Source organism: Erpetoichthys calabaricus, chromosome 13, assembly GCF_900747795.2.
Source record: "Erpetoichthys calabaricus chromosome 13, fErpCal1.3, whole genome shotgun sequence".
Classification (NCBI taxonomy): Eukaryota; Metazoa; Chordata; class Cladistia; order Polypteriformes; family Polypteridae; genus Erpetoichthys; species Erpetoichthys calabaricus.
Window position 1 is genome coordinate 10,417,965 of NC_041406.2, and position 17,508 is coordinate 10,435,472.

Sequence of the window (17,508 nt, forward strand, 5' to 3'; positions counted from 1 at the left end):
GAGTTGGGGATTAAATACATTAAATAATTTTCTTCTGTACCACATTTGAAAATCCAAAAAACAGTGGCAGAAACGAGAAATGCATATTGCATGAATGGTTATGATTTGATGGGCATCACAAAATAAAAATATATCTAAAATCTGATCACTGTTCAATATAAATAAAAGTCACTTCTAAAACTCTTTTCCCCTTCATTTGCTTTTTATCTTCAGAACTTGATTAAACATGGCAATACATTCATCCATCTGTAGGTGCCAGTCCACAGTAGAGCAAACATACATGGGGCAGTTTAGCAAGACATACACTACTTTTCCTCTCTAGTTTTGGACAAAGGACAAGGAAGAATAAAAATGCATTAAGAGGAGGCAAGTCATATTGTTAAATGCAAAACTTGTAACAAATAATAATAAATCACTTCCTAAGAGCTACTCTCTTTTTCTATTTAATGATACGATTGCATGACTGTATTAGTGAGAAATTTAAGGATGCAAGAAATCTTAGATATATGTATAAATTGCAAACGTTACTGGCAATCAGTTCACATTATAGATGCCATGTCTCTGTGAAACTAAACTGGACGTCATACTTAAAAACAAAGTTAACAAAAATACACAACTAACTATTACCAAATATTGCACACACAGTATAAAACAAATTATATATTTATTTAAATAATAAATATTTAAAATAATATTAAAAAAGTCCTTGACACTCATGGAAATGATTCTATATAGTGCGGGCAAAAAAGCTAAGCAGATGATTTTAATGCATTTCTTTTAATACTCCCTAAAACTCATAAATGATGTATCAAAAAAAACAAAATCCTGAACGGGAGCCATGCTGTTGGGATAGCTTCCATACTTTATTTTACACATTAACTAATTCTGAGTTCTTCCAAAAGGAGACAAAGATGGTATTAGGAGTCACAAATCTCCTGTTTAATTCACTTAAACATTACATTGAATAATTTAGCAGACACTTCTATCCAAAGCAACTTACAAATGAGATCCACATTACTGAATCAACATTAAATTAGGGCACTTGTGTTACCAAGAGACTAAGCTACGAAAATTGACCAAAAACAATTAAAAACGCATTAGACTTCAAAAGTAAGCAACCATTTAACCAATTAAAGCAACTAGACTAATTAACCTGACATTAACTACAAAAAGAGCCTAGCAGCTACAAAAAGAACCAACAAGAGGCTACACAAGAAGAATCTGGATTGAAATCTGATGCCATGTGGAGGTGTTGTCACCAGATGCCACTCATTAGTAGACCTGAGGAGGCAGGAAGGAGCAGGGTCTCCAAACAAGTAGGCCTTGGACCACTGACAGCCCTGTGGGCAGACATTAATGACTTGAACTTGATGTGTGCGACTACAGGGAGCCAATGGAGTGTCTGGGGTGGTGTGCGCATATCTAGGCTAGTTCAAAATGAGATGTGCTGCTGCTCTGTGGTGAATCTGTAGCGGCTTACAAATACACGCTTATGCTTCTGCTAGTATGGAGTCAAATGGAGCACATTATTAAAACAAGTAAAAGTAAAGAAAGATGATAACACTTGGAAACCAAGAAACAAACTGGAATATGGAGTGCCACAAGGACAATGCAATTTCAAAAATAAGTGTAGATATTTATCACTTACATTTAGGTAGCACAATGCTACCAAAAGAGTGGGATGTGTGTTAATATCCTGGAAACGTATGCACTGTTATTGGGATCACTGGAAAATAGCAGAAAATTACAACAACCAACACTTAATCACGGTTTTCACCAGAAAGCAAAATGGTCTTTATATAAATAACTTTGAACTGGAAGATATCAGTAACATGAGCCTGCATTACAAGAAACAGGAATATCTACAAAGAACAAATATTTAAAGAGAAAAGGAATGCCTTCCTGCTCCAAAGCTGAGATACAATTGCAAGTAGAAGAAAATTGAGGAAAAGAGACTAAACTAAGAACACTGAATAGGTTATATAGTAACAACTGAACACACTGTCTCACTATTGAAGAGTACATTATGTAAACTGCAGGAGACCCAAACATTTTCATGTAAAACAGGTGTTTTTCACTAGTGTTGTGAGTCACAAATGTCTGCACCTATTTTACAGCATCTGTATGAAAGCTATTCCAAAGCTTGGTAAGACCCACAGCTTGCATTCATGTTGCTGTTTAAACAAAAGCTTGAGGAGGTTTCCTGTCTGCATAAGGATATAACAGACATGGCTCCATTCTCCTTCCTGTATTGTGCGTCCCCTCAAAATGTAGTCTTACAAGGAACATACAAAGCAAGACTAATACCTACAGACAAACCTCTAAGACACAAATGATTTCAGTTTAGCATTTCCTTACTGTAAACCACATGCAGAACTCAGAAAATGAACTGGTTTTGTTTGCTTGCTGTCACCCATGGTCATCTGCAACACCAAGCAAATACTACACCAGAACTTTGCTCTAAGTTTCCTTATAAGTGTTTTGGGGGCAATGCCACTATGAAAGTCTTTTTATAAAATACTAAGTGACAGGACAAAATAATGTATACATGAATGAGGATGGAATTCAGATGTAATGTTTCAACTGCTGTCTGTAAAGGAAGAAGCTTGCGTAGTACTGGGAAAATTACACGAAGCTTCAGACGAAATCCAACCCTTATAGACATCAAGACATTTGTAGATAGATAAAGAAAAGGAAAATATGGACAAAAGTACATAGGAAAAAAAAGGCTGAATTGAAAGCGTTTGTATGTTACATTTGTGCTGTGGTACAAAATTGGGCCTTAACAAATGACTAGACAGGGAAAAGTGAAAAGCAAGGTGCCAGGTTATACAGTGAGCAGGTCACAGGGACATATGTGAGACAGTCATGACCCTTTATAGTTTGAGCATGACTTCCCTGAAGCAATCCTGTCTATATACCAACACACAATTCACCGACACGTCAGGAGTACTTTAGTCATTTAGAAGATTGGGACAGAGAAGGGTTTATACAACATTAAAGTTGCTTACATTTTCAATGGCATTTAAATCTAACAGTTTGAGAAAGAAAAAACACACATTTTAAGACAAGCATAAAAATAAAGGACACAAAAACAATACCACACTACAGAATGCAAGAAGAGAACTGTAAAGAGTTTTTTTTTTCTTCTTACCTGAAGTAGCTGCGCCTGTGGTATGGCACCATTCGTTTCTTGGCACCAAGCTACCATGTGGTCTGGGAAAAAACTCTGTTAAAAGCAAAGCATTTCACTTTAAGTACATTTATTCTTTCATTGTTACTACTCATGTATAGTTTTTACACTAAAAAAGGAATACAACTTTATGAACAGGCTTAAATCACAAAATATAACACGTACATTTAGAAAAAAATGCAATCCCTTTGTATTTCAAAGAACATTAACTAAATTAAAACAGTGTTTTCAAAAACACTGCTTATGTAAACTAACATGTTTACTCATAAAGCAATCGTCTCAGGTTTGTGATGCCTGATGCACTAAACATATGCTAAATTAATATTTTATAAATAAAGTGTTCTATAGTTATTTCTAAATCATTTAAGATTTATTGTGTCAGTTTTAGGCTGTCATTTTAAAATTCCCATGTGACATTCAGGCTCCTAGACAATAAGTAAATTAATTACTTGCCTATTATTGGAATAAGAATGATTATCTTTTTTTTTTTTTGAAGATATTTACACAAACTGAAAAAAAAATTTTTTTTGTACATTAAGACATGCAATAAGGAAAACTTGAGAAAAATGAACTCTACAGAATTATCACCAAATACAAAGAAATCTATTTTACTTGATCTACAATGATATATGCAGTTTAAGGTTAAAAGAAAAATAAACTGACAACATAATCCAACAAAAAACAAAAAAATGAAGAACAACTCACCATGGGGCTTTTAAAAAATTCATATTTGGCATAGTTCTTCCTGAACACAAATTTACTTTCATTTCCCATTGAGGATTGGACTTGAACCACAAGCTCATGGTCTTCCAAACACCTCTCTAGCATAAAAGGGGGGAGAAGATAATAAAACTAAGCCAGTAATAACAGTGCCACAAAAACTGAGATCCAAATTACAACTAAACTAAAATCGACTTCACTCAAAATTATGAATGAATTTGTTGTGAAAGATACCAACCATTGAAATTGACCAATTAGGTTTTTAAAAACTGATTTTTGATTTATTAGGTATACATGTTTGGAGAACACTAAAGAGTGATTGAAAGATCATTTTGCTAGTTAAAAAATAGCCCACTTACTCATTAAGCCTTGAATGCAAACCAACTAAGTCAAATCTCTTTTTTTTTTGTTAAAAAAAAAAAATAATAATGTTACAGTTTTAAGAATAAGTAAACTGCATCATACAGAAGATTATTCCTGCTACTCAAAAAATACTGTTACTGTGTTTTTTCACAAAAGTATTGCCTGGTGAGGTTGGTATCATTGTGCACATGCATGTTCTGGTCATCTTGTGATGGCTAGAGACAGACAGAATGTGCACCCATGTGACAAGAACTGAAAAAAAGCTACAGGTATACATTACATCCTTAGGTAAGGAGGGGTACATTTAATCCGCCTAGCTTAGGGTGAGAGGGAGCCAGTATTGCTGTAGCAGCACTGAGTGTAAGTCAAGAAGCAAATGTGGTACACTAGTTCTTTGCATGGCACAAGCACAAAGCCAATCAGAAAAGAGTTTGCTGCATGCACTCCAGTTAACAGAGAGAGACAGGTTGTGGAAAACCTATAAAAATATCTGTTTTACTTTTAATCCAGTTATTTAATACAGATATTTTGAGATAGTGTGATTTGGTGGGGTCAATGGCTAGTGTTCATACCTTGAATCTTCACAGGGTCAGGGTGAGGATGGCTCATGAAGGACAATGTTTTTCAGTAACTGAGAAGTATTACTGACACATATTCAGTGTTAAAACAGGTGTTTAGCACACTCACTGATACCAATTCCTCCATAGATGCATATGGATAACAAGATATCCCATGCCGACACTGGCATGGCAAGACAGGAATGCTAGCTCTGTGCTACCACTCCGCCTATGTTAAAATATCCTGCAATAAACTTATATCCTTTGTATATTTATAACTTTTGTTCCTCTCTTGTCGCTTGATCTGTGTATTTGTGTATCTGTGTACGTGTGTATTTGATCTCTTAATAGATATCACTAGATGACTGAAGCATGTCTGTGCATAATGTAACTAGAGGTAGCAGGCAAGATATTTACGAAATAATGCAATAATTTTGCAAAATAAGGCAATCATCTATTTTTTGTGAGTGGCAGGAATAAGCTTCTGTAAAATAAGTGAAAATATTGTAAATAACAATCTATTTTTAATGACCTGCAGCATCAATATGAAAATCTTTTGTACATATATAAAAAATATATACTGAAGATATTTAAACACTGTAGAGTTGTTACATTTAAATGTATTTTGTTCATTTTTATGTAGATTCTTCTATGTATTTTGTGATATGTTTGTCTCTATTTCTATTACACAGAGAGGGTTTAAGAAAAAGTTTTATGTTCTTAAGACTTTTGCAGACATGATCTATAATTATGTGTTTTCTATATTGTGTAATTTTAATCTTCAGTTACTCTGAGGCATAATCCAGTAATGATAATTATAATACATTTTGTTTATATTGCACCTTTCCCTTTCTCTAAGCGCTTCACAGTCTCAAAGAAACAGCAGATATATGTAACATTGGATACAAATGCTTCCTGAATAGAATACTGCAACAGATAGATACACAATTTACAAAATATTAAATAGAATAAAAGACAACAGAACAGAGAAAAATGCTAAATTCAATACTAAAAGAAAAGCCTAGAAGATAATTTCATTTGTGATAACACACACAAATTATTCTGAGCATCTAGACCAGCGGTTCTCAAACTTCTTTAGAATTTCTTGCATGGCGGTCCCTTTAAAAATTGTTCGATGGCTTGCGGACCCTTTTATTAAAAATTTAAAAAATCAATATTATTTCAAGAAAACTGGGGGCGCCAAATACTTTGCACAAGGGTGCCACATACCCACTGCCCGGCACTGCATAGGTACAGGCTGCTGTGAATAAAACATTTTTTGACAAAACAATTATTTATTCAGAAAATATTACGTACATCTTAGTTATTAAATTTAAGTTAAAATTTTAATAGGATGGATGCATCTGCTTTGCCTTAACCATTTGCGTTGAGCAGGCAATTTCACCAGTTAAAAACACAAAAAATATAAAATATGTTGTTTGTTGATTATCTGTATCCACCTTTAGCGCTCTTATTTGCTTCTAAAACATACGAAAACTGTTCACGAGTGTTTTGATTCTATGAAAGAATCGATAATTTTTGATTATGATAAAAATAATAAGGGTTGGTTTGTGCCGAGCGATAACGGTGGGAAAACAATACGGTGGCAGCGAATAACAGAACAGCGGCTTAGTGGTCGGGTCTAGGTGGTGGGGGGTAACGACAGAGCTCAGTCACTTACTTCGCCTTGGATGGTAAAGGTTAATAATTATAAAAATATAAATAGTATAAATATGCAATCATTTCTTACATATTTATACTTTCTTTTTTAAATGAACCCAAGTTCTTAACTTTAAATTTCAGAATTAAAACAGACTTGCAAAACAGATGAATCTAATGATCTGCAGTGATCAGCAGCAAGTTTTCTTGCAACCAACCTATTAACCACACTTTACTTTGATGTGAAGTACTGCATACTAAGATTATGCTCTCTGTGAAAACAGATGTAATCCCTTGTACAACATGTGTCAAAATGTGATTTACCATTGCAGTTTACTGCACAAAAATTAACACAGAATTGGCCAAGGGTCTGAATACTTTTACAAGATACTGGATAGAGCATTACTCAGCGGCCTCTCCTTGAGGCAAAAACATGGCCTACACTTCTTTGCTTAGTACACATAAAAAAAACTAACCACTGCTGTTGCCAAATCTCTAAATTGTGAGTATACACAAGTGCAAAGATAACACTTGAGTGTACATTTGGGACAAAAATAAAGTTTGCATACTCATATACAACATTCATTCAGCATGGCTGAACCTCACATTATTTCAACATGGATTTCAGGGTACAGATTTGTAATACAAACTTGAATCTTACAACATTTTTCATATGACGCTTTCCCGCATCTTTCCTTCATGTTCAATTACCCCACTATTTGTGTTCCTTTTGTTCTGTCATTGCCCATTTCAGAACACCAAGTTAATGCACAATGGGAGAGATAGAAGAATAGTCATTAAAGATTCATTAAAACTTAAAGGAAGAGGTCAGTATTTCTTAAGTCAAAGTTATTTTCTTCACAATCGAGGCATATGTTAATTTGCTGCATGTACAAGTAACAGAGTTTTAAATTAACACTTTACTTGCACATTTAAAAAAAAAAAAAGCCTAGCCTGGTATTGTGTTTTAAAAATGGGTGTGAAGCGTACTGGGGTCAAAACATGAAAGCAAAAGCTTTAAAAATTACCAAATACATCCACTTTGTAGTGGTAAATATTTTAAAAAAATCATACCTTTCAAATTTAATGAGGCATCTTTGCGACAATAAAAGCAAACTAGGAATAATAACTTTATTGCAGAATAGTGAAATATGCTGACCTCCAGCCACATGCATCACTCTGCGTTTTTTTTTTTTTTTTTTTTTTAAAAATCGGTCTTGTTGTGACATTGTAGTGGGCTCCACGGAACAGGTAGCGCCTGTACCATAACCAAGGGATGAACCGAGGCCGAGTATACGCTCTGGTTTTTTTCCCTTATTCCAAACTTGTACATATTAACTGGTGAACTACTGTAGCCCCATATGAGTGTGTGCAGGAATTAGTCCTGCACTGGAGTGGTGCTATGCCTCGTGCCTATTCCTCTCAGAATTGGCTCCAACCAGTCCATCCAAGACCCTGAACTGGATTGACCAGGTACACGACCATCACGTTATGTTAACATTAATGCTTGGGACTACTAACCATAGTAATATGAAACATACTAACTGTAATACACACATACTGTACACATCAGGGAGTTTGTAGTTTTGGAAACAAATGGTTCTGAGAGGGAAAGAAATTTTTGCCAAGCTGCAAACATATGTATAAGCCTACACAGACAATGCAACTCTTTCAATAGACATCACTTTTACTTAACTATATATATATATATATATATATATATATATATATATATAGTCTTATTTTGTATGTAACTACATTTTTTTAAATAAGTCAAACAGCTTGAAAATCATACCATATGTATCCTACCCAGAGGCATAATGGATACTAACTTAGTGAATACATGTATTATTGTATTTCCCTAGTCAGTGAGGTTTTAAAAACCTCTGGAATGTAGTATACTATTTGTGAATTTCAGTATTGTCATGGTATCTAGAACAAACCTGCTATGCTGTTCTCTAATTACTTTCTTCTTAATTCCCATCTTGAACAGAAATGGTAGAACATTCTACATCCACAAGCCTCTTGCAAGTATGAAATAAAATTGAAGAATATAATAGACTACTACTGCCAAGAAGTAGCTTTTTAAGTAAACAATTGTGCACATTGAGCATCAGCATTACATTTACCAATAAAACCGTACATTAACAATTTATGGGGGAAATCCATCATCTTTCCATCCTTAACCTTTATATACAGCTTAGGTTAACAGGGACATGTTGGCTATCCATGCAGAAACCAATCTTGGACTGGGTGCCAGACTATTGCTGGGCTCGCTCATTTACATACACAAGCACAAGATATTTGACATAAACATCTGTGGCATCAGTACAAATACCCTAAGTGTTCTAATGAGCTCATATCTCCAAAAGAGTGAATTTCCTTTAAACTTCTTTTCCAGTTTTAACCTACTTTTATATCTGAACACCTATCCATGCTTTTCTGTATTCTACTCTCAAAGACACTTCCTTAAGATTCATTCTAATATGTTCCGCTGCATACTATCCTAAAAGCCGTTTGGACTTGGCAAGATGATTTTTAGCACTGCTTAAAGTCTCAGAAGAACAATACCTCAGTTTTCCTGGTATGAGCAAAGCAAGTGACAACGAGCTGCTTCAAAGTAATTAAGAAGATAGTAGGAGGTTGAACCACCCCATCCTCTCCACATATCTGGCAATGGTTCAACTTGGGGCATCAAGTAGTCCTACCAAGGATAAACCAGAATGAATATACGAGACAGACAAAAACAGACTGTTCTTTATTTTAAAAACCAAGAAATATAAAAATATCAAGTGTCCGACTTGTTTACAATGTGAGTGATACAGCTATAAGTGCCAACATTCTCGAATTATCTATTGAGTGACCACAAAATATACATAAAAACAAACAACACACACTAGAACTCTACTCCACCTCGCTTTCTTTTCAAATAACATAGAAGGGACTGCCCAGGACTTCTGGTGTCCCCAAAAAAAAAAGTTCCGGAAGTCCCAGACTTTTTCCCCTTCAACTTTTGTCAGGCTGCTTCCTTACAGAAACTCCCTACACACACACATCTCGAAATTAAACAAACATCCAAACAGAAACATCATAAACAGAACTTAATATTCCATGGAATTCCACCTTCTTTCCATCTATGTACTGAAGTTTAGACTGTCTTCCATCTATGCCAATGTTACATTTAATGAATTACATTTTATATTACAGTTTGTGTAAGAAACAAGTACTGTATAAAAATTAACAAATCATTTCAAAAGAAATAAAACCAGTACAACCAATTAACTGCAATAAGCTTTCTGAAAATGAAACAACTGCTGAAATGGAACCAACCAGAAACAATTTCATTCTTTCTACTTTAAAATAGTCCATATTTTTAATACTGTCCAAGAGTATAAAAATCAAAAGGGAAAATGATTGCTTCTGCAAAAATCTAAGCTTGGCCAACTGGGTACAGACAGCAATCAAAATTTTGCAGCTCTCACCCAGTGAAATCCCTTTATGATGGACCTGCAGCAAATTTGTTAATACAGTAATTAATATTCAAGGCAAACTCAGTGAGTTGACCAATCAGACTCAATATACATAACCTTTAAAATTTAAACATAAAACAATACTGACCCTATAAACGCATAAATAACACACTATCTGCTTAAAACTTAAAACCAAGCAAGCCTTTAAAGTTCAAACCCAAATCAAAGAGTAACTAATGTGTAACCATACCACCATGCAAGCATGCTAGCAAGAATAAAACATGAAAAGTGCAATATGGACTTGGAAGAGTCAGGCATATCATTTATTTAAATAAGAACAGTTCACCTCTCCATTTATTTGTTGAACACTGATTTTATATATCAATCAGAATTAATCATGAAAATGGTTATTTTTTTTGCATTAGAGTAAGGACTTAGTATATTTTATGTTTTTAAAAAAAGTATAATATTGGCTTGTGCTGTTACTTCATTTTCAAGAATGAATGTTAAAATTCAATATTGGGCAGATCAGCGCACGTTGTGTCTTTCATTCAGGTGTGCTGATCCCCTCCACCTGTGGTGGGTTGGCACCCTGCCCGGGATTGGTTCCTGCCTTGTGCCCTGTGTTGGCTGGGATTGGCTCCAGCAGACCCCCGTGACCCTGTGTTCAGATTCAGCGGGTTGGAAAATGGATGGATGATCCCCTCCACATTCCAACCAGTTTGTCTACAAGGCTGCCACAAACCTTTAGTACTACCATTTTATTTACAGCAGTTAACTGTGTTTACTACAGTATATTCCAAGAAAACAATTTTACACTTTTTTTTAACATTATGTTGCTGAGGATGCTCGGAGAGCAGTTAACTTTAAAATTCCATTTTAAAAGGCGCTTAGACATAAACCTTTCATATAAATTCCAATTAAACTACTCTTATATTTTTATTAGACTAGACATGCAGAATTTTGCAGAATTCAGGGAAAAGGTGAACAGCTTTCATTTTAATTTTCTCTGAAGAGGGGCAAAAACTGTTTACAACAGCAAAGTTCAGCTGTAACATTTCTGGAAAATGCATAATAAAGTTAATGGAAACTAGTTCCTGGTATGCTCTTTCTATATCTGCTGGATACTTCAAGATTCATATCAAACTTAAAAATGTGGCAGTTCCCACTTACTTACAAAAGTAGATGTTTGTTTCTTTAACAAAGCTCAGGTTTTCGGGTTGAATTTTTACTGTACTCAATGAAGGCAACATGATCTAAATTCACCCCTTTATTTCACCAGGTTTCACCTTTTAAACTGCATTTGTGCATTTTGTTTAAGATGAATATTGTGAAAGTACTTAATATACTGTAAAGGTTGAAATGACAGGGACACAATACAATCAGAGTAATTTACTGGGGTCACAAGATGATATTTTGAATTTTGTAATGGTCTTTGATACAGTATTGTTATTGATTTTGCAATAAACTATAATTAGGCATTGTCTTTTCATAAAACTTTAAAACTTATTATACTCTTGGACAAAAATGTTCCAATGTATTATATGTTAATGGAAAAAGAAAACAATCTGTATCAATTCATTGCACTTAAAACTTTCTTCAGTTGTGGAAATGAAATTTAAGCATTTTAGCAGTCTCCACAGTAATAGTTTGATTATGGCACATAACACACAAACTGGTTCATCGTCTAACCTTAGCTCTGCGTGGTCTTGTGACAGGATCCCTTAAGTTTATAGTGTTGACAGAATACTTGATTTGTCATATGACAATGCTTGATAAATTGCATGTTTCATATAAAGCTCTTTCATCCCTGCAACAATGTGAAAACCAAAAAGAACCAAATCACTCAACTTAAATGCGGACAGGGCATTTCCTACTGGAAGCTCTGCTGCCAGGCTAATGTTAATGATTATTGTTGCTATTTACACAAGCTGAGGAAAAATGTTTACAGGCTATTTCAGTTCTCACAAAAGAAGAATGTAATAAGTGCACCATCTAATGGACATTAAAAGCAATACATTAATAAAGAAAAACCAAAATAAAAAAATGACAAAATTTAAAATGCAAAATAACAAAAATTGCAATGCTTGCCATCCGTGCATTGATAAAATATCACAATGAAAAAATACTGAAATTGTTTCATTTCCCTCTCCTAAGAATTAAATTATGTGCAGTATAGTTTCCACAATGGAAGCATACTGTGTTTCCATTTAAGGTAAGCTGGACAGTTGTTAACTTAATGTATTGTGTTGTTTTTATAACTCAAATTATTAAAATAAATAAATAAATAAACACTAAATGTTTAACTATATTCAAAGACCACCTTAAGGCATTAAAAGCTATTTTTATTTTATTCCACAAAAATATTAATGTAAATGTTTTAGCTGTATTCCAGTAAACAAAATATTGTGCATTCAACCATTTTCTTTCTTCCTCAGATTTGATCTTGCTGCCAAACATAGATTACTGGAAATGGTGATAAGCCTAATAAAGTCAGCAACTAAAACATCATAGGTGACTGCCATTAGAATTAACTACTAATCATGAAACATAAAACACTGTCAAGCCCAATAACCTGAAAGAGAAAACAAAACCGGGCTAGCACTGAAAAACACTGCACTGTCAATACAACTGCATTAATTGCTTGCTGTTGTAACATGTCATATTTTCAAATGTAATATTCATTTCTCTGATGTCACAAATATATCCAAAGCTACAAAGGGAAATAAATCAGCTGCTCCCAACCAGCACATATCATTTGCTTTTAACAACCTATACAAGTTTAAATAGATCATGGAGATGCAGACTTAAAAGTTAACCATAAAGCCTACTTCCTGCCAAGTATAAAACAGGATCATAATAATGGTGTAAATAAAAATAAACTATAATCATAAAATTACTGCGGGAAAAAGGGAAAGCTTTAGTTACTAGAGAAAAACTAAACAGAGACAGTTTACTGAATGATAATCAAACAGGCCACGCAGAACAAATTCATGCCACTTACCAAGGCCGAGATGAGGATGATATTCAACAAGAGACCAACTGTTGTCATCAACACAGTGGCTTTTATAAACTAATAATTGGCATAAGTCTCGTGCTGTCATATCTGACGTGATCTCTACTACTTTGCTGCTGCCGTCCTCACTGCAAACTTTGATAATCTGAAAGACATACAGATATTCAAGTATTTAAGTATACTGTATATATGAACTGAAGAAATGTTAAAACCTGCACTACTATCCCATTAAAATAATTAAATGTTTAACTTATCTGTTCATATTTATGACTAAATTGCCAATCAAATTACACATTTACCATCTAAGTTTCACAATTTTTTTTTTTGTCAGTAAAAATTGCCAATTTGGTCAAATTATATGCAGTTATGGTATATTTCAACAGCGAGTGCTATCTCATTGTGATCTGACAGAAATTCCACAAGCTCTTTCAAGTAAAACAGAGATGAGTATCAAAGTACAGTTTTATATGCCTTTTTTGTAACCTCCACACTTGTCACAGTAGCTTTAAAAAAGGAGGATATATATTTTAATAAACTACATTATGAGCTGTTGTAAAGATATTCAGATATTTCAACATGAAAAAAAAAATCTTACCTCTACAGCCTGCAATAGGCAGCAGTCTGAAAAACATGATGGCATTTTAAAAACAAAACAGAAAGTGCTTCCTTCTCAAGTCACTTCTCTGATGCTTTCAAACAATTCATTGGGAAGACTGCACTAGCATTCCTCAGTGTTAAAGGATGACTGTACTATACCTGTCACGTAGGCCTTGCTCTGACTAATATTACTGCCGATGAGGGATAGCAGATGGCACAGTTTCTTGGATGGCAGTCAACTTTGAATGATCTACTCACAAAGGGTTACTGGCAAAGGCTCTAGGTAGTGAATCAAACCACACAACCCTAACCAATCGTAATGCTTGCTCAAGCTGATGTAATCATTTCCCACACACTCAGACATATCTCCAACTTTCACCAGCTATAACCAGGCTCCATTTCATCCTTTTTCCTTGTATCCATGCCAAAAAGCAAGTGATTTCCTTTTTTCATGTGAACTTTCTTTAAAGCTGAAGTTGTACTATGCTGAAATTTAAACTGACTGAAGTATCAAATAATTTACCTGCAAAACCTCTCAGCACTGTCAAAAAGATCACAATGTATGCTGTACACGGAATGAAAATTCTTCATCTTCCAATTAAATCTATGATGTTGTGCTATAATATTAGTAATTCGTTGTGTTATGCAGGAGTTGTTAGTAGCCTACCTTGTTCCTGTAAGCATGAACACTTCCCCAGTAACTACTAAGTGGAACCTTGTGCTACTTTGTGTTGCCATCAGAACCCTATGCATTCAAGGAAGGGAAGAACATGGTGGGGGTGTTAAGGGGGAGGGAGAGAGACAGAGAGAGAGAGAGAGAGAGAGAGAGAGAGAGAGTGAGGGAGAGTGGGGGGAGCTGGAAAGCTATCTTTACTGAAAGCTCAGGAAGGGAGGAGTTAAAGCTTAAAGCTAACTAAAATAATTCAAGTCTATGGCATTCACAGAGCTGCTTCCTCTGACAAGAAGGCTGATCCAAGGCTTTCAGACTTCACTCAAGAAAAGGAAGCCTTGTTGCTATAGTCAGCTTAGAGGTATGCATTCTATACAGTGTTACAGCTGTGATCAGGAACATAAGGCTGCTACAGCCACTGCCTTCCATCAGTAGCCAAAGAGAACCCAGAATTATGGTCACTGGCACATTTCGATACCAACTCACAAAAATTGTTTTAAACAATAAATCAGAGTAATACATGAACCGAAAGGTAGTTTCCTTAAGTAATGTAAAAATAGCCAAGTTGTCTGAAACAAGTATAAATTAACTGCCTTCTAAGTGTTCTGTTTTGTGTCAGTTATACTGCAAAGTTGGTCTGAAAATGCTTACAGTATTCACTGCTTAAAGAAATACTGCATAGCTGATGATGTCACTTGCAAAAAAGGTAGCCAGTTTTGCTGGACATAAAATTACTCCCAACAACGTATGGTTTATATCATACTCAACATTTTCATTGTGTTGCTTTTCATTATTTTGTACTGTAGTGCACTGTTGTATTGTATATGTATTTCATAGCTTTCAAAGCAAGTGAAGCCATCTGGCTGAACATACAGTAGCTTTCATATAACTGATCATTTAGTCAAAAAGAATGGGATTAAAATATAAAGGTATAGTCAAAATCACACAGCATTACTAAATGAAACAGATGCTTAAAAAGAAATAAAATCAAATGAATCAATTTAAACTGCAAGAGAAAAAAGGTGGGCTTCTAATGCAACAATGTTTTATAAAGAAAAAGAAGATAGTGTTCTGTGTGCAATGGGAAAGGATATACAAAGATAAAAATCGAATATCCTGGATGCAAACATTATGTTAAAGGCATTCAGATTTTACAGGGCATCATTTTAATTATTTTATATAGTGTGAATCTTCATCTTTTACTTCATGTAATTTTTTGCCACCTATCACATTTTTCTGAACACTTAACACTAAATGCTTTTCCAGCTACAACATAGTTTTACGGTAAAGGCTGTTAGAAATTCAGTACGTTATTTCTTAACAAAATACATTTTAGTGGCCCATGTGTTAAAAATAAAAGCAAACATGGCTACTGGTTGTTTTCATACACATCCATCCATTTTTTAAATCCAAGCAACAGGTCAGGGAGCATGTACTGGTACAGTGCATTGCCGCACCCACCACACGACGAAATAGCTTGGGATTCTGGTTGGCAACCTCCCAGGCAGACACATGGTCCAGTCCCACCCTCCGGAAATGACCATCTATCAGATGCAGCCAGGTGTTACATGGGCATACCCTTGGCCTGGTCCAGCCACTCGGGTCCCCAACAAGGAGGGTACTGTGAGTAGGATCACTCTCAGGGAATCGCACCACATGGCCGTAGTGCTGTAACTGATGCTCCCTCACAATGCAGGTAATGTACATCCAGCTGCAGTATATCTCAGTCATACTCACGGCAAACCACAGGGATTGTAGGTATTGAAGTTAACTAACTGGAAAGGAGTTTTACCAGGAGAAGCTACACTGATCCCTCTCCCACTTGGACAGAGGCAGTGGTGCTGTAAGAATTATGTTTTTGGACTTCTCTAGCGCATTCAACACCATCCAACCTCTGCTCCTAAGGGACAAGCTGACAGAGATGGGAGTAGATTCATACCTGGTGGCATGGATCGTGAACTCTCTTAAAGACAGACCTCAGTATGTGCGTCTCGGGAACTGCAGGTCTGACATTGTGGTCAGCAGCACAGGATCGCCGCAGGGGACTGTGCTTTCTCTAGTCCTGTTCAGCCTATATACATCAGACTTCCAATACAACTCAGAGTCCTGCCACGTGCAAAAGTTCACTGACGACACTGCTGTCCTGGGCTGCACCAGAAGTGGGGAGGAGGAGGTGTATAGGAACCTAATCAAGGACTTTGTTAAATGGTGCAACTCAAACCACCTACAACTGAACATCAGCAGAACCAAAGAGCTGGTGGCAGATTTTAGGAGACACAGGCCCCTCCCAGACCCCATGATTATCAGAGGTGACTGTGTGCAGAGGGTGCAGACATATAAATACCTGGGAGTGCAGCTGGATGATAAATTGGACTGGACTGCAAATACTGATGCTCTGTGCAAGAGAGGACGGAGCCGACTATACTTCCTTAGAAGGCTGGCATCCTTCAATACCTGCAGTAAGATGCTGAACATGTTCTATCAGACGGTTGTGGTGAGCACCCTCTTCTACGCAGTGGTGTGCTGTGGAGGCAGCATAAAGAAGAGGGACGCCTCACGCCTGGATAAACTGGTGAGGAAGGCAGGCTCTATTGTAGGCAGGGAGCTTGACAGTTTGACATCTGTGGCAGAGCAACGGGCGCTGAGCAGGTCTAACCCTAACCCTGTCAATCATGGAGAATCCACTGCATCCACTAAACAGTATCACCTTCAGACAGAGAAGCAGCTTCAGCGACAGACTGCTGTCACCGTCCTGCTCCATTGACAGACTGAGGAGATCATTCCACCCCCACACTATGCAACTCTTCATCTGGGGGGTGGGGGAGAGTGGGGGGGTTTGAACGTCAACATTATACAATCTTATTGAATGTTATACCTGCCTCACACTCTCCACCTTGCATTTTTTAACTTGCACTGCATTTTTATCACTCTTAAATTAATATTGTTTTTATCAGTATGCTGCTGCTGGAGTATGTGAATTTCCCCTCGGGGATTAATAAAGTATCTGTCTATCTATCTAATTGTAATCAGAGGATTAGTCTTGCATTTTTATAGGCAAAATATCTTCTGCCTAGGTTTTTAAAATTTTAAATAAGCCAAAAACAAATATGGCTGTTGTACATGCCAGAATAGTGTCATATTTATTTAAAAATATTCTCTCTTGATTTCCAATACCTAATAGACATTCCATTGCTCTCTGAAGATTTGCATATTGGCAAAAATGATTAAGGTGTATCTTCTTCTTCAGTAGCTTTACCCAGTTT

The 17,508-nt window shown here is 35.7% G+C and overlaps 1 protein-coding gene across 2 annotated transcripts in view; it reads right to left on the reverse strand.

The window, feature by feature from the left end:
* The window catches only part of grb10b (growth factor receptor-bound protein 10b), a 204,919-nt gene that overhangs the window by 35,737 nt on the left and 151,674 nt on the right, over positions 1 to 17,508 (reverse strand). For both annotated transcript variants that reach the window (XM_028817950.2, XM_028817951.2), the window contains exons 6-8: positions 12,967 to 13,123; positions 3,899 to 4,014; positions 3,155 to 3,229 (exon numbers count right to left, since the gene is read on the reverse strand). In XM_028817950.2, coding sequence (XP_028673783.1) covers positions 3,155 to 3,229; positions 3,899 to 4,014; positions 12,967 to 13,123 — 348 coding nt within the window. The remainder of the gene's footprint in view (positions 1 to 3,154; positions 3,230 to 3,898; positions 4,015 to 12,966; positions 13,124 to 17,508) is intronic.